Raw genomic sequence first — 24,909 nt, forward strand, 5'->3', positions numbered from 1 at the left:
CGAAGTTCTTCTACATTGCAATGAGGCCAGCCCCTTCCAGGCTGAACAAGCCCTCACGCTCCTCCTCCTCTGAGCACCAACACCTTATTAATATATCATTATCTATATATCGATATCACATATTTCAAAATATCATTTTTTAATATATTATTTATCGCCCTCGGGGGTGAGGCGGCACAACCCTCTCCCCCTCCACGCTGCGCCCGACGCTTCCCACAGCTCGCCCGCAGCTCGCACTCCGCTCGCCCTCGCCCAGCACCCTCCGTTCCCTTCTCCCGGCACTCCCCTGCCGGCGGCCGCGGCCGCTCCGCCTCCCCCGCGCCGTGCCGCGGTTGGCTGCGCCGGAGCCCTGCTGACACGTCCCGTCCCCGCCCGCCGCGCTGCCGCCGCCATTTTGTGGAGCGGCGGCCGGGAGGGAGGGAGGCACGGGCAGCCCCAGCGCCGTGCCCGCCATGCCGTCCGCGCCGCTCCGCGTGGCCGTGGTGTGCTCCAGCAACCAGAACCGCAGCATGGAGGCGCACAACATCCTCAGGTAACCGCTGCTGCCCGCTTCACCCCCCGTGCGGCCGGCGCTCCGCTGTCAGGGAGGCGCGGATGGATGGGGCCGTGCGGTGGGGCTCGCGCCCGGCCCGGCAGGCCCGTGGTTGCGGGGCAGCACTTTGCCTTCACCCTGCCTTCATCCCGCTTGTACCCGCTTTTCACCTCGCTGCCACCCTGTTTGTACGCCCTTTTCACCCCCTTTTATCCGCTTTTTACCCCGTTTTTATCTCGTCTCCTCCGCGCCCCGCTCCAGGCCGCGGTGGGGTCCCGGCCCTTCCTGACGGAGCTGTGGCTGGAAACACGGGCCGGGCGCTTGGGTGGAGCCGGGCCTGTGTCTCGCCATGTGGAAACTTAAATTTTCCTTTTTTCCTGGGTTTTTTCCCCCCATTCTTCTTTTCTTTTTTTTTTTTAAATTCTTGAGTCTATCTGAAAGGGCCCCACAGGGAAGCCGGATAGAGACATAGAGACTCTTCCTCAGGAGCTGGAGTGATAGGACAAGGTGTTATAGATACAGAGTGAAAGAGGAGAAATTTAGGTTAGATGTTAGGAAAAATATTTTTTTAGGGTGGTGAGACGCTGGCCTAGGGAGATTGTGGCTGACCCATCCCTGGTAGAGGGTCCAAGGCAAGGTTCGATGGGGCTTGGAGCATCCTGGGATGGTGGAAGTTGTCCCTGCCCATGGGTTGGGTTTTAAGGTCCATTCCCACCCCTTAACACTGTGAAAACTGAGCCATTCTGTGCCCTGAAAGGGAACCCTTTCCTCTCACAGGAGAACCAGAACATTCGGTTCAGAGCGCTAAATGTCTTTGAGATTAGGAGTGTTAATCTGTTTAGCACTTCCAGTGCTCTCAGCTTGGCTGCAGAGGTGAGGTGGGAGACTTGGGACAGACAGATGGACAGGAGAGACCTGATCTGCCTGAAATCGTGTCCCTGAATCTTCCCTTTGCACGGCAGGAACATGATAAGGATGTTTATTTTATTATTAAAGTTATGCAAAGAAACATTCACGTTAGAATTACACGTTGATGGCATAGTAAGCAAAACAACTGTGAGTAAGCTGTGTGCTACATGTAAATAAAAATAAAAGCTTTGAAAGGAATAAATAATAAAAGCATTTGGTCTGGCAGCCATCTTACTGTAACAGCATTTCATGCACTTCACGCTCACTCTTGGCATCGGATGTTATCTGTGAAAACAGGACATTGTTTTTCCTCTGAAAACGCTGGAACTGAGTTGGAATTGAAAGCTGAGCGTTAAGGACAGAGTTAAATTCACTTCTGATGTCTGGCCTTTTCCTTGCCCCGTGTTTTCGCAGAAATCAATCACTTCCGGTGGGACTGATGTTCCCCAAACGTGGCAGGGTGGTTTTTAAAAGTCCGTTCTCCCCGGAGATCTGAGTTTAAAAGTAACAAAAACATTATTTAGAAAACGTTTCATTTTACTAACATCTGTTGTAGTTGCAGCAGCAGTAGCATAAATGGCAAAGCAAAGGAAATAACAGCCCGTTTGCAGTAAACTTGAGGAAAATGTCTGTGTTGGCTCCCAGCCAGGCTGCCTCACCCCTTCAGGGCAGCGTGTTGCAATGCAGTTGGAAAGAACACATGATTAAAACAGGAAGAAGCTGAGAAATGACGAAATTTCAATGTCTTTTGTTAGTGGATGACAACACTTTAAACAACACAAATTCTGTGTGCTGCTGGAAAACAAAACCTGGGGTCCAGCATTCAGCCTGTGCTTGAATATTTTGTAATTAACCAAGTTTTAAACACTTTGTTCCAATTTTCCAGCAGAAGAAGCTGAAGAATTAGGAAATTTTAATTTATTTTGTTAGTGGATGAACAAGACTATAAAAGACACAAATTCTGTGTGCTGCTGGAAAACAAAACCTGGGGTCCAGCATTCAGCGTGTGCTTGAGTATTTTGTAATTAACCAAGTTTTAAACACTTTGTTCCAATTTTCCAGCAAAAGAAGCTGAGGAATTACAAAATTTTAAGGTATTTTGTTAGTGGATGACCAAGACTTCAAAAGACACAAATTCTGTGTGCTGCTGGAAAACAAAACCTGGGGTCCAGCGTGTGCTCGAATATTTTGTAATTAACCAAGTTTTAAACACTTTGTTGCAATTTTGCAGCACAAGTCAGCCTGAAGGGCTGTCAGGAGTTTGTGATGGAGTAAGAGCCATCCCCACAGGGCCGAGGAAGCCGAGGGGAGCAGGAAGAGCAGCCAGAAAGCCACGGGCCCTCCTTGGAGCTGCCAGAGTGGCTGTGGGGACCCCGCCCTGGGCCAGGTCTGGCTCACCCTGCACTGTTTGATTGCAGGCTCTGCTGGGGCGGGGTGAGGTGAGAAGCAGAGCAGGCCTGGCTGCTCAGCAATAGCAAAAACATCCCTCAGTTGTAAGCACAAATCCACACTGCAGCTGCTGGGACAGAAATTCACTCTACCCCAGCCAGAACCAGCCCCATCTATCAGTGATTTTATCTTTTATATTTTTGTCATAGAGCATGCAGACCCAGGTCACAGTTCTCCCCCAAAGGAGGAAGGCAGAAGGGTAAATCTCTTCCAGCCAAGCTTTTTTAAGGAACAATTTCCACATTTCTGCAAACACAAATCCACACTGCAGCTGCTGGGACAGAAATTCACTCTACCCCAGCCAGAACCAGCCTGGTCTATCAGTGATTTTATATTTTATATTTTGCCATAGAGCATACAGACTCAGGTCACAGTTCTCCCCCAAAGGAGGAAGGCAGAAGGGTAAATCCCTTCCAGCCAAGCTTTTTTTATGCAGAATTTCCACATTTCTGCAAACACAAATCCACACTGCAGCTGCTGGGACAGAAATTCACTCTACCCCAGCCAGAACCAGCCCGGTCTATCAGTGATTTTATCTTTTTAATTTTATATTTTGTCATGGAGCATGCAGACTCAGGTCACAGTGCTCCCTTAAAGGAGGAAGGCAGAAGGGTAAATCTCTTCTTCCAGCCAAACTTTTTTTAAGCAGCACTTTCCACATTTCTGCAAACACAAATCCACACCGCAGCTGCTGGGACAGAAATTCACTCTACCCCAGCCAGAACCAGCCTGGTCTATCAGTGATTTTATATTTTATTTTATATTTTGTCATGGAGCATGCAGACTCAGGTCACAGTTCTCCCCCAAAGGAGGAAGGCAGAAGGGTAAATCTCTTCCAGCCAAGCTTTTTTAAGGAACAATTTCCACATTTCTGCAAACACAAATCCACACCACAGCTGCTGGGACAGAAATTCACTCTACCCCAGCCAACACCAGCCTGGTCTATCAGTGATTTTCTCTTTTTAATTTTATATTTTGTCATAGAGCATGCAGACTCAGGTCACAGTTCTCCCTCAAAGAAGGAAAGCAGAAGGGTGAATCTCTTCCAGCCAAGCTTTTTTTATGCAGCAATTTCTACATTTCTGTTTGGTTGGGTGTACCCTGATGGCTTTGGAAGGAAGTTACTGAGTTCAAGTTCTCTGTGTCACTTAGTGGCAATAAAAAGTTCTAAAATGCTGATACACACTTCTGCCACACATCCCTTGGTTTAGAAAACCAACCTTCAGGAAATTCAAGAGTATGAACATGAGGTCTTAGTGGCAGAGAAATTAAATTATTGCAACCTTTATAGCAAAAACTTGGTTTTCATATTGATGTTAAGACTTGCAGTCCAACATTGAGGTATAAGAGAACTTAAATTGCTCCTGTGCTGTTTCCAGAAGTTGTTACTCCCAGCTCCTCTCCTCAGCACCAAAATGCAGGGAGCTATTGACATCTGTATTGCCTAATTTAAGAAATCCCAAATTAATAACCCCCCCTCCCCAAGAAGGTGATATTTTCACATTTTTATATTCAAGCACACTTTCCTTTGAGATAATGCAAATTCCAAGTTGTTGGTATTCAAAGTGAGTTACCAGTGCCTTAGTCCTGCTGCTCAGCAGGGTGGGCTTGTTTTGGGGGGTGTTTTTTTAATATTGATTGGGTGGCATAAGATATTTTTGAAGTAACCTACAGGGGTTGCTGGTTATTTTCCTGCTACCTCTTGTGGAAAGGGATGTGGTAAAATTAATAATTTGTGCCCTGAAATCCTTCACCACTCTGAGTGCAGTGGCACTGCAGGATTTATTACATTTGCTTTGATATTTAGCAATATTTCCTGCAGCCTTTGTGGAAAGGAACATACAATCAACTGAAAAGAAGATTTAATTAAATTCTATTTAATAAGAATTTGTGAGATCCACAAATAACAGTGAAATAAAAGAAAGGTGTGTCTGTCCTACCTTCATTTGGACAGTCTGTGTGTCTGTCCTACCTTCATTTGGACAGTCTGTGTGTCTGTCCTACCTTCATTTGGACAGTCTGTCTGTCTGTCCTACCTTCATTTGGACAGTCTGTCTGTCTGTCCTGCCTTCATGTGGACAGTCTGTCTGTCTGTCCTGCCTTCATGTGGACAGTCTGTCTGTCTGTCCTACCTTCATGTGGACAGTCTGTCTGTCTGTCCTACCTTCATTTGGACACTCTGTGTGTCTGTCCTGCCTTCATTTGGACAGTCTGTCTGTCTGTCCTGCTCTTCATTTGGACAGTCTGTCTGTCTGTCCTACCTTCATTTGGACAGTCTGTCTGTCTGTCCTGCTCTTCATTTGGACAGTCTGTCTGTCTGTCCTACCTTCATGTGGACAGTCTGTCTGTCTGTCCTGCCTTCATTTGGACAGTCTGTCTGTCTGTCCTGCCTTCATTTATACAGTCTGTGTGTCTGTCCTGCTCTTCATTTAGACAGTCTGTGTGTCTGTCCTGCTCTTCATGTGGACAGTCTGTCTGTCTGTCCTGCCTTCATGTGGACAGTCTGTCTGTCTGTCCTGCCTTCATGTGGACAGTCTGTCTGTCTGTCCTGCCTTCATGTGGACAGTCTGTCTGTCTGTCCTACCCTTCATGTGGACAGTCTGTCTGTCTGTCCTACCCTTCATTTGGACAGTCTGTGTGTCTGTCCTGCTCTTCATGTGGACAGTCTGTCTGTCTGTCCTACCCTTCATTTGGACAGTCTGTCTGTCTGTCCTGCTCTTCATTTGGACAGTCTGTGTGTCTGTCCTACCTTCATGTGGACAGTCTGTCTGTCTGTCTGTCCTACCTTCATGTGGACAGTCTGTCTGTCTGTCCTACTCCTCATTTTTTCCCATCTTCTGGGTAGTTTCACCAGGTCAAACCCAAGCCATTGTCTTGTAGGAATTGTTCATTTTTACAGATTTGCCCCATTCCCACAAACACCTGATGATTCCCTACACTGGATGTGCCCAGCAATTTCATAAAAGCTGAATAATATTTCATAAAAGCTCCTGACTAATGGCTCTCTGCAGGCATTTTCCCTTTCCTGTGCCCCAGTTGTTGCAAGAAATGTTTTTAGAACATTTTATTGTACCTGGGGCATAAATAGTGGAAAAAATTGACACTACCACTCAGCAAGGTACAAAACATGAAATTCCATGTGAGGAACTCAAATTGCAGCTATTCAGGGAAGTAATTTAAATTTAATTTTAAATGGGTCATGGGCCTTCAAGGCACAAATTTTTGATGTGTTGAATGTCAAAGAATTCAGATTTGTTTTATATGAGATCATGCAAAAACTTCAGGGACATCTACAGCAATTAGAGGTGGAGGTTTTAATGTGTGTGATCCAAGCAGATCTGTTCCAAAGAGAAAGAAAATGAAACCATAGAAGAAAAGATCAAATTGAAACATGAATTTTTTAGCACTGCAATTTCTTCTGTACATATTATGTCTCTCTCCACGTCCAGTAGAAGCAGCAGAATCAAAACTTGAATCTGCAAGTATTGCAGGCAAAATAAATGAACAGTGACTCATAACTGCACCAGTTACATGTGATGGAGGGCTGGGAGGGACAGAAAAATTGCACTTTTTTCCACTTGTATCCGTTCTCAGTCCTACAGAAAAAAGCAAAAACCCCTGGTGTATTTTGTCTGTGTACAGAAACAGGCTCCTATAAATAGGTGCTGGAGGAAAGATGTGGGGAGCAAGAGGAGGGAAAGGAGGAGCTGTGTTCCTGCAGGAAATCAGGTGTTGGTGCTTGCAGAGCTGTGTCTGAGGCTGGGGCAGGAGGTGATCACAGTCTGTGCCCTGAAGCCTTTGGGGTCACTTTGGGGACACCTCTGAAGGCAAAGTGACAGTTTGGGGTCGGTGTTTTCTGCTGAGTTTGCCTGGATGTGCAGGCCAGGGAGCCTGGGGCCAGCTCTGCACTGGGCCCCAGCTCTGCTCGCTGCCCTCAGGGCAAAGCACTGCACGTCTGGGCTTGATTCTGGGGCTGGGGCTGCTCACTTGATTTGTGTTTCAGCATTGCTCACTCCATTCAGGCTCTGCTAAAATCATTCAAGCTGGAAGTGGGAGTCCTTAAAAACCAGATTAACTCTTGGTCTGGCTGTTTCAAGCTATGTTGTCATTACAGACCCAAATGGTGATAGCAACACTTAATTTACCATGTAACTTCGTCCATTAGACCACCAGGAAATCTCTTTTTTCTCCCATTATTCCATAGATTGCTGTGTTTTTTAATAATACTGAAGGAGGTTTTGAGGTTTGAGTGTCTCAGTTAATCAGCAAGAACATTTTGGCATTACTCCTAAGGACAAGCAGGTTCCTGCCTCTTTTTAAATTATAAACAAGTAGTTGTTCATAAGAATGGAATGAAGTAATCCCTGCTTTAGCCAAGAGTTACAGAGAGCACTTGTGTAAAGGTAATTGCACTGCATGGTTTTCAGGGGCAGGCACACAAATGTCTGTCCTGGGTTAATTAAATGACACTTTGGGCAACAAAGTGAGAAGAATAATGCAGTTAGGCCAGGAGTCTCAGCAGGACACTGAAGTATTGCTCAGTAGTGCAGTTATTTATTTGTATCAAGAGAGAACCAGCTTTGTCTGTGTTGTCATGAATGCTGAAGGGATTTGTTGCAAATCCAGGATGCAAAAGGAAAGCACAAAAGGAAAGCACAAATGACATTTACAAATAGCTCTGTACCATAATTGTAAGGAAATTCCTGTCAAATAGAGGCACTTCCCTTGAAACAGTGTGTGAGTTCAGATTGTGACTGCAAGGAAAATACACACTGGGAACTCCAGGCAGCTTGGTTGCTCAACTGCTGCTGGCTGAGGTGTTTTTAAGATTCACTCTAATATTTTTCAGCATTTGAATCTCCAAGTCCATGCAGTCTCATTGTCTCCTCCCCTCCCTTGTGTCTTTCAGCAAACGAGGATTCAGCGTCCGATCCTTTGGCACAGGGACTCACGTGAAACTGCCAGGACCAGCCCCGGACAAGCCAAATGTTTATGACTTCAAAACAACATATGATCAGATGTACAATGATCTGCTTAGGAAAGACAAAGAACTGTATCCCTGTGGCATGGCCTCTTTAAAAAATCCACTGTGCTTCATCCTTGAAAGGTGTAATTCATTAGTTGGCATTAAGAATCTCTTAGAGTTGCTTGCCTGGAGAACTTTAAATGATTTGAAGTTTATAGGAGGTTTTTTTTGGTTTTTTTTTTTAAAACAGTGGGCCTCTAATGCTCCCTTGTAAATTGTTACACACATCCCAAATGCTCTTTTGTAGTGTGTTACCATGTTTAGCTCTTGAATGATCACATCAGTACCCTCAGATTGTCCATTGCCTCCCCTGCACTGTGGATCCTTCTCAGTGCAAAGACTGTCCTGAGTGTGGATTGGGAAGAGCGACCACCTCGACTTTAATGTTGTATTTAGCTCAGACAAACTGCCAGGTAAGGCTTACAGAATACTTTCTCTGGGAGAGAGGATGCCTTTCATTAAAGAGCTCACCCTTCTCACTGAGGATTTTGTGATATGTGATTTGCTCTGTGCACCGAGGAGAAATAACTCAGTAGTTGGTTATAAAGAATGGACAGAAGAGGGCCCAGTAACATTTAATCCTGGAGAGCAAAGGTGATCAGGGCTAGGCACACTACTAAAAATGTCCCAGCTGCATTATTTTAAAGTACCTGGCTTTAAAGTTGATTTTTTTAAATAAGAAAACCCACAAACAAAACTTGGGGAACTCATTCTAGATGTTTTTTTCAACAAGGATCCTTTTTTTTTTTAAAGTTCAAAATGTAGGATGTGGTTTTAATATATCACACATGATGTGCTGGTTTATTTGATTCTTTTTTTTATCCCTCTGCCTATAGAGAAAAGGAAAATCTTGCCAACCCATCTTAATGAGGTATGCCATATCCATATCCTGATTAAAAGAACTGCTTAAAAGAAAATCCCTTGAACTGAGAATTAATTTTAACAAGCACCAACGACTTGAGCTTTCCTTTTTGAATTCTTCACTGCTGCTGTGCTGAATATGGCAGTACTTAAGAAAAGAAAAACCAAAAGAACAGGAAGCCAACCTGTTCCCCCCTCTGAGCATGATTTGGAGGCACCATTGTGGTTCTGCTCCATGCTTTGCTGTGTTCCCCAAATATCTTTGCAGTGGAACAGTTAAACCTTGCTCAGGATAAAGGAGCTTTAAACAAAAGCCACTGCAAGGGAAATAGGGCAACAGCAAATACCTCTGTGACTTTGCTTTTTTGATTCTCAGATGATTTAAGCTTTTCAGACTGAAGACTGGCAGCACAGAAAGTAACTCCATTTCCAGAAGTGGGTTTTGAGGGTAAAGATTTTAACCAAAACCACACCTGCTCTCATCAGCGACTTGTGCAAGAGATTTTTGTGTCCCAGGGGCTCTCAGTTCTATTGGGTGAGCATAACTTCAGGGAGGGGATGGGAATTACCTGTGGGGTTGGGATGGGGGTACAAAGGAGGGGTGGTTCCATATGATTGAGCTGATTATTCTGTTTCCCAGCCTTGCTTTCAGCATCTGTGCTCGGAAATTTTGAGTCTTGCTGCCAACACTCTCTGCTTGTTCCCACGTTCCAGTGAGGAGACACCTGAGGCCTGAGTGCTCTCCTTGCTCAGGGACACTGTGGCTGTGAGGGAGCATCCTCTGCCCAAATAAACAACCCCCAGCTTCAGAAAGCTGTGAGGGAGCATCCTCTGCCCAAATAAACAACCCCCAGCTTCAGAAAGCTGTGAGGGAGCATCCTCTGCCCAAATAAACAACCCCCAGCTTCAGCAGCCAAAACTGAGCTGCTGCACCTCACTCAGAGCAAGGTTAGAGAGGAGAGATCACTGAGCCTCTGCTGTTCACTTGTGAGGAGGGGCAACAACAGTTAAAAAGCCACTCTGCAGAGATGAAAAGCACCTTCATTGCAGTTAATTAGGGAGATACAGAGCACAGCCTCTCATACCTTGAAGGCATATGTTGAATTTCAGCAGCACAGGAATAGGGGATTAATGGAGCCAGGAATACAGATTCAGTTGAGTAGGTGGTTACAGTAGATCTGAAATGGAAGCACTTCAAAGCCTTTTAAGATGTGGCAGTTAAAACTTAGAGTTAAAATAAGTATCAGCATCTCCCATTGAGTTTTTAGAATGTAGCATTTCAATTCCCTGAGCCCTAGTTGAGGACTGCCCCAAACCATTTAATAATGTTCTGAATGTTGCTTTTTAAAACATTCCTCTGTTATTTCTAGGACAGCAATAGAGAATTCTGCCTGTAATTTGAGGAAGGCACAGCCATGGTCTGTAGTTCTCATCCACCACCTTGTATGTAGCATTTCAATTCCCTGAGCCCCAATCAAGGACTGCCCCAAAACCACTTAATAATGCTCTGAATGTTGTTTTTTAAAACATTCCTCTGTTATTTCTAGGACAACAATAGAGAATTCTGCTCCTGGTTTGAGGAAGGCACAGCCATGGTCTGTAGTTCTCATCCACCACCTTGTATTTGCATTTGTAACCCACCTTTCCCACAATAGGATTATTTGTCCTTATTATTATTTGCCCCTTACAACTCTCTGAAGAGGTTTGAGGACTTAATTCTAATTCTGTGGTGGTGACCTTAAAGCTGAAACAAAAATAGAGCAAAATCTGCTGGTGAGCTTTGCCTTCAAGTGAAGGCAGAACTAGTCAAGAGTGAAACTTGCTAAACAGTTTAAATTTGAACTCAGTTTAAATCTTCATCAGCAGTTGATGTTGTGCCCAGGGATAGGAGCTGCTCAAGTGGAAATTTGGCCAGAATCCTGCAGGAATTGCTCCTGGGTTCTTTAGCAATGTGAGTAACTCCATGGCTGATTCCTTTCCTTTGCTCAGCACTGCTGTGTCTGTGACCCTCACATTAAAGCTGATTTTCACAGATGGGGAGGTATTTTTAATTAGGATTTCTAGGCAGCCTGCACTTACCCTGCAATCTTGGCCTCCTACTCTGCTCCTGACATTTTTTACCTCCTCTCTTAATTTGTCCTCCCTAACTTCAGACAGGATTCCAGTTTTAGCTCCTTAGCTCCACGAGGTTATAAAATTGAGGGGAGGGTGGAAAACGTGTCCTTAAGAAGTCCCTAAAGCTGCTTCAGTTAGGAGGAAAATTCCAGAAATGAAGAAGAATTCTGTGCATCTCCCTTGAAGCCATTGATTCTTTTCTGTCCAAAAAACCCCAAAAAGTAGTGCTGATCTTGGTGATGGGATCTGGCTTTAACTCTGGGAGCTCCTGTTGAAGTTGGATGATGCCCATGTGATATTTTATGTGTAGCTCAGTCTTGAGGAGTACCTGACCCAAATTCTGCTTCAGGTAAGCTCTTCATGCATGTCTTTATCTTAACATTTTCATCTGGTTTTTCTTCATGGATTTTGAACTGCTAAGCACTTGTCAGCTTCTCTCCTGAGCTGTCATTCCAGGGGGGCTGTGTCTCTGGAAGCCACTTTGGAGTGGTTCATTGTACATCTGTTGAGGGATTTTTTTTCTATTTTTTTTTTTTCTGAATTTGGATATTTTCTTCTCCATTTTTTTTTTTAAGCCTAACCTTGCAAGAGTTAAAAATAGTTGAAATCGTGGCCTGGGTGTCAGTGGCAAAACTTCTTGCAAAAGCAGAGCAGTACAAGTCTCATTTTCTTCCTTACCATGTCTTACAAAGCACTTCAGTGCTCCAAGAAATAGAGAGAAGGGATGAGGGTGGAAAGAAGTGTTTAAACTGGATTTAAAGAGGCTTCTGAGAGGCACATTTCTGCAAATCAACATGCTTCCAGCCACAGGCTGCATTCCAATCCCTTTTTCTCTGTGAAGGGTTGTAAAATGCTTCACAAAATCTTGGTCCTTTCAAAGGCAGCAAATTTTCAGCGCTTCTTCATCTGCCTTCTGATCACACTGCCTTTAATCTTGGCTTCATTCCTGTTAAAAAGGAAATACATCAAATTATTAATAATATATGAGCTGGAGATCTATTATTTAAATACTGTTTGAGCTGTGGGACATGGCAGAAACTCCAGACTCAGATCTAACAGCAAATGTTTTTCACCAACATAAAACACCCTCTGCCATCCTGTCTCTTCTGGGTGCTCTGAAGGGTTTGTTCCTTATCCAAGGTGAGTCCAAACTTGCTCTGAGGAATTGTGACTGGAGGATCCAGTCTGAGGCTGATGACTTCTGGAAAATCCATTTAGAGCTGCAGTGATTTCATTCTTTGGCACTTTCATCCCAGTTTGAGGGAGGGGAGCGAGGTGACAGTCGATGCTTCTTGCCTTGAAGTTCCCTCCCATGAACACAAAACTTCTGTGCCAACATTAGGGATGCTTATGCTTCTCTTTTCTTCATTCCAATCCAATTCCCATTTTCATTTCAAGTGTAATTCCTTAGACTGGCATTGATGGCAGGCCAGGAATGTTTCCTGCACAGCTCACCCAGAGTGCTGCATTCTCTGCAGGCTCCTGGTGCCAAGTATTCCTGCTGTCTGTTGTTTGTATTCTCAGGTTTCCCAAATGTGCTCAATTAAATGGTTTTTAATCGATTTAGGGTTTGTGCTTTGCTCTGTCTGAGGTACCTTCAGCTGTAACTGGGAATTCTGAGTTTCACAGCACAAGGGTGGCAGCAGCAGAGGCAGTTTGGGAATGATGGTGCAAGCTCCTGTTTCATTCATCCTTTCCCTCAGATTTCTCCTCAAAACACTTCCACCCTCGCAGTCCTGCATCTGCTGCTCCTCTCTGGAACCTGGCCCAGCTTCCCAGAGCTGAGGGAGCAGCCCCAGGTCCTGTGTGACCCCTGAGCCCTCACCTGCTGCCCCTTGGAGTCACTGCAGCAGTGACATCTCCGTGTCACCATTGCCAGGTGATCAAACACTGCATCCCAGCAATCCAAACTCTTGAATGCAGCAGTGACATCTCTGTGTCACCAGTGCCAGGTATCAAACACTGCATCCCAGCAATCCAAACTCAACTCTTGAATGCAGCAGTGACATCTCTGTGTCACCAGTGCCAGGTATCAAACACTGCATCCCAGCAATCCAAACCCAAACTCCTCTTGAATGCAGCAGTGACATCTCTGTGTCACCACTGCCAGGTGATCAAACTCTGCATCCCAGCAATCCAAACTCTTGAATGCAGCAGTGACATCTCTGTGTCACCAATGCCAGGTATCAAACACTGGATCCCAGCAATCCAAACCCAACTCTTGAATGCAGCAGTGACATCTCTGTGTCACCACTGCCAGGTGATCAAACACTGCATCCCAGCAATCCAAACCCAACTCCTCTTGAATGCAGCAGTGACATCTCTGTGTCACCACTGCTGCTGATCAAACTCTGCATCCCAGCAATCCAAACCCTTGAATGCAGCAGTGACATCTCTGTGTCACCACTCACTGCCAGGTGATCAAACTCTGGATCCCAGCAATCCAAACCCAATTCCTGTTGAATTTGCACTTGGATGAGGTGCAGGCTCAGCTGTTTGATCCACAGTCAGCCACAGTGCCACATCCTCAGTTCATCTTGTCACCCTTGTCATTCTGCAGTGCATCTGTGACATCCCTGCTCCTCTCTTTGCCAGTGCCCTTGGCCATTGCTCCTTCTCTTTCCCCTCTGGCAGCTGGGTCTGTCCATTCTCACCCCAAATACAGCTTGAGGTGCTCAGCACTGATAAATTCTTGTCTGGCACTTGAGCTCAGGGCTGAATTCAAGGTATTTTCTGCCTTCACTGATGTGTGGGGACAGACCCCTCACCCTTGGGCTCAGCCAGGCTGGGCTGCCATGTGGTTTTTTATATTTGCTGTTATTTATATTTGTTGTTATTTATATTTATGGTTATTTAGATTTGAACCAGCTCCTAGGAGCAGTTGGGTTTATCCTTGCAGCTCATGGATTTCAGATGCTGGGTGCTTGTCCCTCATTAGGAAAAACAATTCAGGTTTTTTGCAGCTCATTCGTGCAGGCACAAATGGTGCAGAAATGTCATGGAGCCCAGCCTAGCATCTTCCTGATCCTTTTGGATGGAATGTTCTAGAATCCCAGACTGGTTTGGGTTGGAGGGGACTTTAAAGCTTTTAAAGCTCATCCTGTGCCATGGGCAGGGACAGCTCCCACTGTCCCACGTTGCTCCAAGCCCCATCCAGCCTGGCCTGGAACAACTCCAGGGCAGCCACAGCTTCTCTGGGAGCCCTGTGCAGGGCCTGCCCACCCTCCCAGGGAGGAATTCTTCCTAATATCCCACCTCACCCTGCTCTGTTCCCATTTGAGTCCAATAGAGTGGTTCAGCACTAAAACTTTATTAATTTAAGGCCTCGTGCAAATCTCTGGTTTGTCCTAAAGTGCAGTTTCAGTTCCAAAGGACAAGAATTGTGTTAGGATTTTTTTCCTAATATCCCACCTCACCCTGTTCTGTTTCCATTTGAATCCAATAGAATGGTTCAGCACTAAAACTTTATTAATTTAAGGACTCGTGCAAATCTCTGGTTTGTTCCAAAGTGCAGTTTCAGTTCCAAAGGACAGACATTGTATTAGGAATTTTTTCTTAATATCCCATCTTATCTTGCTCTGTTTCCATTTGAATCCAATAGAATGGTTCAGCACTAAGACTTTATCAGGTTAAAGAACAGCAGAAGAATTGTGAAAATACCTGGTTTGTTCCAAACTGCAGTTTCAGTTCCAAAGGACAAGAATTGTGTTAGGATTTTTTTCTTAATATCCCACCTCACCCTGCTTGTTTCCATTTGAATCCAATAGAATGGTTCAGCACTTAGACTTTATTAATCTAAGGACCAACAAAAGTTGTGCACAATCTCTGGTTCATTCTAAACTACCCAGTTTCAATTCCAAAGGACACTGCATTAGGAATTTTTTTCTGATTTCTGCTCTGTTTCTATTTCAATCCAATAGAATGGTTCAGCATTAAGGCTTCATTCATTTAAGGACCAACAAAAGACTTGGGAGTTTCCTCTGCTCTGTTGCAGACTGCCCAGTTTCCATTCCCAAGCACAGGCAGCGTTCCCTGGCTGTGGGGTGAAGGCAGCCCTGCAGCCATAACCAGAGTGCCTGGAAAGTGGAATTTGTGCTGCCTGTGCCCATTCCAGGCTTTCATTCCCTCCAAAAGGAGCTGTTTCTGAAGGTGGAAGATGCCTGGGCAGCCTCACCCCCCTCACACATTTCACTTAAGGCAATATCGAGTTCTAGACAAACTCTAACACAAGGTGTTCTGTTTATAATGCAGATACTAACAAATAAAAAAAAAAGATTATATGGAAAAGAGACCTTCAAATGCCACTCATGCTCTGGTGAGAAGCACTCTGCTCTGCTCTGCTTTTCCCAAAGAAGAAATGCAGTTTTTGAGGAAATAATCAGATTTATTTGAAGATGTAGGAGCTTTGGGTGCCTGCCATTACTTTAAAGTTTATTTTTTTCCCCCTAAAACGGTTGTGTACATGTTAGCAAATATCCCTTGCCCAGTTAGGTTTAATAAATTGGCTTTTATATTTTCAGGAATGGCCTGGGTTGGAAGGGACCTTAAATATCTCATTCCACCCCTGTCCATGGCAGGAACAGCTGCACAGACCAGGATGCTCAGAGCTTCACCCAGCCTGCCCTTGGACCTTCAATTTTAAATCTGTATAATTCATAGATTCATCTGTATCATTAATTTCTGTACCCCAACACTTCCAGCTCAAATCACTTGTGAGCTTCAGCCTCACGTGGGAGTTAAAAGGAAATACCTGGATCAGTGAGATCATTTTTCTTTAATCCTACAGGATAGAGACTTGAATCTCTTGGCCATCTCCAGGCTGGTGCTCATGGCTAAAAGTGATTTTTGGGTCAGTGACAAATAATGATAAAATTTGGAGGGGTGAGGAAGGGGTGTTTACCCAGATGTCTGGAGCAGGGACCCCTCCATTGGATGCTAAAGGCATTTCTGGTGTCCATGACAGGAATTTTAAATTTGGGTAGTGAAAGCAGTGAAAACTTTAGGGATTTAGCTAAACACATTTTTATATTTTTATTTTTTACAATAAATCTTCATCCCTAGTGTGGGATAACCTGAGCTCAAAGGGGAGCATGCACAGTCAGTACCAGAAATTCTCCATGAGAATGACCAACAATGTTGGAAAACCCCAATTTTGTGCTGCAACATCTTTTTATATCAAACCTTCCCATGCTGAGCCTTCTGAATTCCAGCTCACTGTGGACCTGTTCAGCACAGTTATTCTGCTAAAGGTGAAATCTGAATTTGACTCTGTCAGAATGTGCTGGGTTTGCTCTGCTTGCAGGGGGTGAAGGGAAATGCAGGCGAGTTCTGGTGTCCTCAGCATGGCAGGGCTGCAAAATGTGACAGGGCAGAAAATCAGGGAAAATTCAGTCCTGGAAAGAGCAGGGATGCACAGGAAAGGGAGAGTGGAGTTCAAATCTGTTGGGAGCAGAGCAGAGCCTGACTTCAATGAGCCAACACCTGCCAGTGTGGTGGAAACCATTCATAAATTGTTGTATCTGCATTCACCTGAGCTCCCAAAGAGCAAAAAAAATGGATTATTTATTATTCCTTGGAATAAAAATTTTAAAAACAATAAAAACAAGACATTTAAAATTAGTAAAATAATAAATTTATTAGTCATTTAAAAATTATTTAAAAGCTCTCATTTACCTGAGCTCTCAAAGAGCAAAACAAAAAGGATTATTTATTATTCCTTGGAATAAAAACTTGAAAAATAATAAAAACAAGACATTTAAAATTAGTAAAATAAGAAATTTATTAATCATTTAAAAATTATTTAAAAGCTCTCATTTACCTGAGCTCTCAAAGAGCAAAAAAAAAAAAAGGATTATTTATTATTCCTTGGAATAGTAAATTTAATAAATAATAAAACCAATAAATTTTAAGTATCAAATTAATAAATTTATTAATAATTTAATAAATAATAAGTGATAAATTTGATAAATAATAAATTCCTTGGAATAATAAGAATGTGCAGAGCCTTCCTTCACATGAATAATGTGCACACCCCCCCCGTTTTTCCTGGCTTTTTCCAGGTTAAAAAGATCTCAGGCAACCAAACAGGAAAGCACCATAAACCTTCACTGCTTCTCTCAGTCTCCTTTTATAGGCAGATGGACCCTTGGAAAAAAAACCTAAAAACTAAAAACTAAAAAATAGCTGTAAGTTGGCAGCAGAGAGCTGGGCTGGGAACAGAAATTTTGTGTGGGTTTGGAATCTGCGTAATTCTGTCTCCAGAACACGAGGGGACGGATGCCAGCAGCGTTTTCTCCTAGAAAGGGAAAGAAGAGAGCCCAGAGAAGTGTGGGGGATGTTGTGGGTTTGATTTTTCCCCTCCTGAGCTGTGGTGATGTGGAAATGAGGAGTGCAGAGCTCCCCTCCCAGCTGGGCAGGCAGGTGTTGGCATCTTTTGGGAATGGCAGATATTTCTTTTGGAGATGGCATTTTGAAAATGCAGTCGTTTTCCTGCTCTGCAAATAACCAGGAGGCTCAGATGGCTCCATCCAAGTGTTTCTTATTTTTTATTTATTTATTTTTTTTTCCAAACATGACAAAACCCCAGGAAAATTCCCAGGGGTGCTGGTGTGCAATTGCTGCTGGTGAGAGCTTTGGGCTGTAAAGGACAATTCCTTAAGAAAATAAGGAGAATTTTTTGGGGAAAAAAAGAGTAAAAAAGGCTTGGGAGTGATGGGAAAAGCAATGCAGCAGAAGTCAGGCTAATTGACAAGATTTAATTGTGATCAACATCCCAGCACTCAGTCAGGGCTGCAAAATTGAAATTCTGAGGAGTTGAAGTGCAGTGAGGCAGACACAGAGGAGCTGAATCTGTTTCCAACATGAAGCAGACTCTTGTAGGTAGAAAATTTTAATATAAATTAAACACTTGAAGGATTTAAGAGCTTTGGAGGGTGTTTGCTTGAACGGGAGCTCTGTGAGCACACATATATAATATGATATACACATATATAATATGTGTAATATAATAATAATAATAATAATAATAATAATAATAATAATATACATACACATATATAATATGATATAATATAATATTATATGATATAATATTATATGATACAATATAATATAATATAATATAATATAATATAATATAATGTAATATAATGTAATATAATGTAATATAATGTAATATAATATATATTCAAATATATTATAAATTAAATTTTAAGATATCTACCAAAATATATATTTAATAATTAAAATTATTTTTATTTTTATAAAATAGTATAAAATAAATAATAATATATATATAGCAGAATTTGAGCTCCTGCTAAATATAGCAGAATTTGAGCTCCTGCTAAAAGGAAGGCAGGAAATTGTTTGTCCTTTGTTGTAAAAATAGCAGGAATGGTTTCTGAAAAGAAATCCCTGTCTGTCACCTTTTCAGCAAGGAAATAAGCCCAGATGACCTCTTACATATTGCTCCAAATACTGGAAATTGTTTTATTCTCAGAATTGTTATCTCAAGAAATTACAGGCTGTTATCCTCAGTGTTACATTGTAAAAATCATCTCCTCAGATGGCTAAAAATACAGCTGAAAAACAAGAATATAACATCAGGCAGAGATGCATCCCCTTCCAGGCTTTCTCCATCCAAATTTCCCCCTCAGACTTTCCCTTCAGAGGGTGCTTGGTTTCTCTCCAGCCAGCAGCTCTGTGTGACAGCCAGGCCTGGAGTGCTCCCAGAGGAAATGCAATCCCAGCAAGGTGCAAACCAGTGGGATTAGAGAGCCCTGCCTGGAAAAGGGGCCCAGGATGTCAAATCAGGGCCTCAAGGTGACAGCAGCAGCATCAATTGAGCTCCCAAGCAGCATCACAGATTCCTTCACACAGGGATGAGGCTCTGACAGGCACAAAATCAGTGATTTTCCTCATTCTTCCCCATGTATGCAGCTCAGGATATTTGTATGGGATGTGCTGCTGTGGTTTCTTTGGGTTCCTTTGGAATTTCAATTACAGAAATCCCCATTTCCAGGTAGGGCTTTGTGCAGGTGGCACCTGAAACACCTCAGGGTGGCCTCGGGAGGGTGAGGAGCAGGGGCTGGGAGGAATGTGGGACATCCTGCTCACACAACAGCACAGGCCAGGAAGTTTTTCTTTAAAAAAATTTCTTAAATTTCTTAAAATTTCTTAAAAAAAAGGGTTGGGGGGTTACATATTTATGGATATAAAAATAATTTCCCAATAAAAGTTCTTCTTCTGAGAGCCTTTTAAAGCTGTAAAAAGCAGCTGCAAGATGGGGGTCACACCTTAAGAATTTCTTTAGTGGTCACTGATTTGTAGATTTGCCAACAAAATCTTTTATTTTAAAGACAAATGAATAATTGACCTTGTGCTGCTCATTTGCTCAAAACCATGGCTTTTCCTTCAAGTAAAGATACTTAACTCAAGCAACTTCAGATACACACAGAATGGAATTTTACACATGTTGGACAGAAATAAGAGAATCAAGCCACGGCCAGAAAGATTCCAGAACTGCAAAGACGTTTTTGATTTGATCCTAACGTGTGAAGAAAGAGTCTATGATCAAGTAGTAGAAGGTAAGGAGCTTGAACTGATAAATCAAATTAATTTTGGGGTTTTTTTCCCCTTCTTCTGTGAAAAAATCTGGAAACCTCCAGGAGCTGCAGTTGTTGATGGAGATTTATTGACAGAAGTGATCGTTGTCCCCAGAGGTGCTGGCAGCTCCTCAGAGTGTGTGTGCACAGCAGGGAAATGCAGAGAAATTCCATGTTTGGTTTGGAAATGCAGAGAAATTCCATGTTTGGTTTGGAAATGCTCGTGGATCTCAGAAACTGAGCAAACTGGGGATGAGCTGATGGGAAAACAAACGGGAGCTGCCCTCCCTGCAGGATTCCCAAGCCCTTCATCCCCATGAAACAACAACTGGGCACTGGAGGGAAGCACAGACAGAGCTAATTAAAGTTAATGAGAGGGTTTAATTATCACAGTGCTGGACACATGGCAGTGACCTCCCAAAGAAATGTAAAAAACACAAACTCCTGCTCTGTGTTTATCCAAGCAGGTTTCACATATCCAGGTACATCAGGATTGCCTGGCCCCACTTTGTGTTTAATTACAGTGGGTTATAATTAGCTGAGCTGCCCAATTATCCTCTTTAATTGGGGTGGTGGGCTCTGAGATGGGTCAGGGGTTCTTTGAGGAGGAAGTAAGAGGTCTCCTCATGGTTCTGTTATTCTTAGAAGGCAGTTGTATTTATGGTTCCTGCTCTTTTACAATATTTCATGTATTGGAAAATCCACGTTCCTGCTCTTTTACAATATTTCATGTACTGGAAAATCCATGGTCCTGCTCTTCTCCATTATTCCATGTCCTGTAAAATCCATGGTCCTGCTCTTTTACAATATTTCATATTCTGTAAATTCCATGGTCCTGCTCTTCTATAACACTTCATGTCCTTAAAATCCATGGTCCTGCTCTTTTACAATATTTCATATACTGGAAAATCCATCTTCCTGCTCTTCTCCATTATTCCATATCCTGTAAAATCCATCTTCCTGCTCTTTTACAATATTCCATATTCTGTAAATTCCATGTTCCTGATCTTTTATAACACTTCATGTCCTGTAAAATCCATGGTCCTGCTCTTCTCCATTATTCCATGTCCTGTAAAATCCATGGTCCTGCTCTTTTACAATATTTCATATTCTGTAAAATCCACGTTCCTGCTCTTTTCCATTATTCCATGTCCTGTAAAATCCACGTTTCAGTGCTTTTTTTTAAAAAAAATGAGCAGTTAAAACATTCCAGGTGAGGAAGCCCAAAATCCTTCTTGACTTTTGAGATTCTTCATCTTTAAAGATTGTCAGAGTAAGAGGAGCAATAAATTCATTTGAGCAGGGAAAATAAACTGCCACGAGCATTTCACAAATCTGAGTTCATCGGTTTTCAAAATCCACCTCTTGGTTTTTGAAAGAAAAGGGATTATTAAGACAATAATTTATTTTATAGATTATATAATATATAAAATATATTATATGTAAAATATAATATAGAATATAATATACACAATATTATATGATTGTGAATATAATATAATGTAATGTAATGTAATATTATATTATATTATATTATATTATATTATGTTATGTTATGTTATGTTATATTATATATATGGTATAATATAATATGATACATTCAGATATATTATAAATTATATTTTAAAATATCTACCAAAAATATATATTTAATAATTAAATTTATTTTTATTTTTATAAAATAGTATAAAATAAATAATAATATATCGTGAAATATTTTAATAGAAATATCCATACAGTATATTTTTATTTATGAAATATGTAATATACAATATAAAATATAAAAATAATATAAATATATAGAAGTTGTTATTAAAAAAAATGAAATAACTTCTAAAAAATACTTTGGAAAATTGGAATGTGACAACACCTATGTATTTTTAAAAATCTTATTACTAATTTATTACTTATTACTTATTTTTGTGTAAGATATGACCCCGTCCCAGCCCCAGTTTTGCTTTGTTTTGTGCAGATTTGAACTCCAGGGAGCAGGAGACGTGCCAGCCAGTGCACGTCATCAACGTGGACATCCAGGACAACCACGAGGAGGCCACGCTGGGGGCCTTCCTCATCTGTGAGCTCTGCCAGTGTGTGAGTACAGCAGGGCCTCCAGGCCTGGGGCTGCCACCATGGCCTGTGCTGTGCTCCAGAAAACCTCTGCAATGTGCAGGTGTTCCACTAAAATCCCTGTCAAAATGCAAATTTCCACATTCTCCTGGCTTTGTGGGGTTCCCAGACAAAGGCAGGAATGGTGAATCTGACTCCAGTTCTGGATCTGCCACCCATGGCCTGTGTTGTGCTCCAGAAAATCCCTGCAATTTGAGGTTGTTCCATTAAAATCCATGTCAAAATGCAAATTTCCACATTCTCCTGGCTTTGTGGGGTTCCCAGATAAAGGGAGGAATGATGAATCTGACTCCAATCCTAGGGCTGCCACCCATGGCCTGTGTTGTGCTCCAGAAAACCCCTGCATTTGCAGTTGTTCCATTAAAATCCATGTCAAAATGCAAATTTCCACATTCTCCTGGCTTTGTGGGGTTCCCAGATAAAGGGAGGAATGATGAATCTGACTCCAATCCTAGGGCTGCCACCCATGGCCTGTGCTTGTGCTCCAGAAAACCCCTGTAGTGTGCAGGTGTTCCACTAAAATCCCTGTCAAAATGCAAATTTCCACATTCTCCTGGTTTGTGTTTGTGGGGTTCCCAAAGGCAGGAATGGTGAATCTGACTCCAATCCTAGGGCTGCCACCCATGGCGTGTGCTTGTGCTCCAGAAAACCCCTGCAATTTGAGGTTGTTCCACTAAAATCCCTGTCAAAATGCAAATTTCCACATTCTCCTGGTTTGTGTTTGTGCGGTTCCCAGATAAAGCCAGGAGAATGTGGAAATGGTGAATCTGACTCCAGTCCTGGGGCTGCCATTAATTGCCTGTGCTTGTGCTCCAGAAAATCCCTGCATTTGCAGGTGTTCCACTAAAATCCCTGTCAAAATGCAAATTTCCACATTCTCCTGGCTTTGTGGGGTCCCCAGATAAAGGGAGGAATGGTGAATCTGACTCCAATCCTGGGGCTGCCACCATGGCCTGTGCTGTGCTCCAGAAAATCCCTGCAGTGTGCAGGTGTTCCACTAAAATCCACATCAAAATGCAAATTTCCACATTCTCCTGGTCTGTGTTTGTGGGGTTCCCAAAGGCAGGAATGGTGAATCTGACTCCAGTTCTGGATCTGCCACCCATGGCCTGTGCTGTGCTCCAGGAAACCCCTGCAATTTGAGGTTGTTCCATTAAAATCCCTGTCAAAATGCAAATTTCCACATTCTCCTGGCTTTGTGGGGTTCCCAGACAAAGGCAGGAATGGTGAATCTGACTCCAGTTCTGGGGTTGCCATTAATGGCCTTTGCTTGTGCTCCAGAAAATCCCTGCAATTTGAGGTTGTTCCATTAAAATCCATGTCAAAATGCAAATTTCCACATTCTCCTGGTTTGTGTTTGTGGGGTTCCCAGATAAAGCCAGGAGAATGTGGAAATGGTGAATCTGACTCCAGTCCTGGGGCTGCCATTAATGGCCTGTGTTGTGCTCCAGAAAACCCCTGCATTTTGAGGTTGTTCCATTAAAATCCACATCAAAATGCAAATTTCCACATTCTCCTGGTTTTGTGTTTGTGGGGTTCCCAGCCTTCAGGACTTCACTGCTGCTCAGTAAAGTCCAGAGACTGGACAGCTGTAGAGTGGACAGTAATATTCACCTGAACAACATGTTTGATCATTTGGGAATCTCAATAAAATCAGAATATCTGTGCCTTTGGGAATCTCAATAAAATCAGAATGTCTGTTCTATAAAAACAGAATCTGTTCTGTAAAAACAGAATGTCTGATCATTTGGGAATTATCAATAAAATCAGAATATCTGTGCCTTTGGGAATGATTGATAAAAACAGAATATCTGTTCTATAAAAATAGAATATCTGTGCCTTTGGGAATCTCAATAATAACAGGATATCTGTGCCTTTGGGAATGGTCAGTAAAACCAGGATATCTGTGCCTTTGGGAAATCTCAATCAAATCAGAAATTTGGCAGTGCTGGGGATCTCAGTAAAGTGCAGTAGAGCCCAGCTGGGTGCAGCCTGCCCAGTGAGATTTCCCAGCAAACCCCAAAATTGGAATTATTGGACTTTTCTGACCATCAAACCCTTGGAGTTTGCTTGCTCAGAGTTTTTTTCTCTTCCAGATCCAGCACACAGAAGACATGGAAAATGAAATAGATGAGCTGTTACAGGAATTTGAAGAGAAAAGTGGAAGGACTTTTCTTCATACTGTCTGCTTTTATTAAAGCACCTCTGTCTCTTAGGCCTTAACCCAGATGAGGGGAGCATGTGTTTCAAGTTCTGATTATACTGTACTTGGGAAAATGAATATTGATCTTTTTTTGTTTGTTTGTTTGTTTAAAAACTCCTTTTCAGTGTCTTTTTTTTTTGTTGTTTTTTTCAGGTATTCTGTCACAGGTAGGCAGAGATACTGGTTGGGCTTGTACATATAAAATTAAAATTATACACAAAAGCCACCTATTTAAAAATTCAAATCAAGTTTTTCTTTAAATCCTACTTTAATTATTACAAGTAGGTTTTTAATTATAAAGAGAATGTTTCTTGAATATAAGTTTATAATGTATTTTTCCAGCCTTTGGATTTATTTGATTTATTATATTTCAGTTGTGCTTTTTTTTTTTATTTTATTTTATTTCAATGTGACAGAATGGCTGAACTCTGTGAGGATGTGAATGGAACAATGAAAAAACTGAATATCTGTATATTATTAGCTATAAAGTTGGAAGCATCGAATAAAAATGAAAAAACCTTTAAGTTTGTCTGATTTCAAAATAGAAACTGAGGAAGTCTGGCTGTTCTTTTTGGGGTAAAACATGGAATATTTGGGTGAGGTGAATGAGACTGTGAGGCTTTAACTGGATTTAGGGAACTGGGGGCAAACTCCTGTCAATAGAAAGAATTTAAAGTTGTGATTAGGTGGCATCACAGTAATGATTATGACTATTATCACAGTTAATCAGAATAATTAATTAATTGTGATATATAATATATATATATATAATTTTTATATATAAATAATATATAAAATAATTTAAAATAATTTACATTTCTATAACATATATGACATTTATAAAATATATAAATATATAAATTTATATTATACAATAAATAGAATATATAAAGTTTTTATCTATTATATTCCATTTATATAATATATAGAAGATAATTAATATATTTATATATTATATAGAGATAAGATATACATTATATTAATATATGCTAAAATTATAATAAATAATAGAAAAATATAATAACTATATAATAAGAATGATAAAATAATTTTATAACGTTATAGATATAAAATAGATATAAAT

The 24,909-nt window shown here is 41.9% G+C and overlaps 1 protein-coding gene and 2 long non-coding RNA genes across 4 annotated transcripts; all 3 read left to right on the forward strand.

Annotated features, from left to right (window-relative positions):
* Window positions 1-372: 372 nt before the first annotated feature.
* On the forward strand, window positions 373-24,349 carry SSU72 (SSU72 homolog, RNA polymerase II CTD phosphatase). The gene is made up of 5 exons (XM_071448916.1): window positions 373-532; window positions 7,800-7,943; window positions 19,338-19,477; window positions 21,468-21,586; window positions 23,719-24,349. The coding sequence occupies exons 1-5, from the start codon at window positions 453-455 to the stop codon at window positions 23,818-23,820; spliced, it is 585 nt and encodes a 194-aa protein (XP_071305017.1). The 5' UTR covers window positions 373-452; the 3' UTR covers window positions 23,821-24,349.
* LOC139600617 (uncharacterized) lies at window positions 10,739-17,074 on the forward strand. 2 transcript variants are annotated; one of them, XR_011682623.1, is made up of 2 exons: window positions 10,739-12,921; window positions 13,003-17,074. It is a non-coding gene; the product is annotated as an uncharacterized lncRNA (long non-coding RNA). The 2 variants fall into 2 exon arrangements; XR_011682624.1 differs by having other exon boundaries at window positions 10,739-12,844.
* Window positions 21,593-23,403, forward strand: LOC139600615 (uncharacterized). Its single transcript, XR_011682620.1, has 2 exons — window positions 21,593-22,212; window positions 22,369-23,403. It is a non-coding gene; the product is annotated as an uncharacterized lncRNA (long non-coding RNA).
* Window positions 24,350-24,909: the final 560 nt, after the last annotated feature.

The sequence above is a fragment of the Agelaius tricolor genome, unplaced genomic scaffold (assembly GCF_023055355.1).
Source record: "Agelaius tricolor isolate 1412-34295 unplaced genomic scaffold, bAgeTri1.0.p SCAF_28, whole genome shotgun sequence".
Classification (NCBI taxonomy): domain Eukaryota; kingdom Metazoa; phylum Chordata; class Aves; order Passeriformes; family Icteridae; genus Agelaius; species Agelaius tricolor.

What these genes read in the sequence shown, in the direction of transcription:
- SSU72 (XM_071448916.1), top strand. Translation starts at nt 453, where the DNA reads ATGCCGTCCGCGCCGCTCCGCGTGGCCGTGGTGTGCTCCAGCAACCAG. An exon ending in CTTAGGAAAGACAAAGAACT is followed by an intron (nt 7,944 to 19,337) that starts GTATCCCTGTGG and finishes AAGCAACTTCAG; the next exon opens with ATACACACAGAATGGAATTT. An exon ending in CTATGATCAAGTAGTAGAAG is followed by an intron (nt 19,478 to 21,467) that starts GTAAGGAGCTTG and finishes TGTTTTGTGCAG; the next exon opens with ATTTGAACTCCAGGGAGCAG.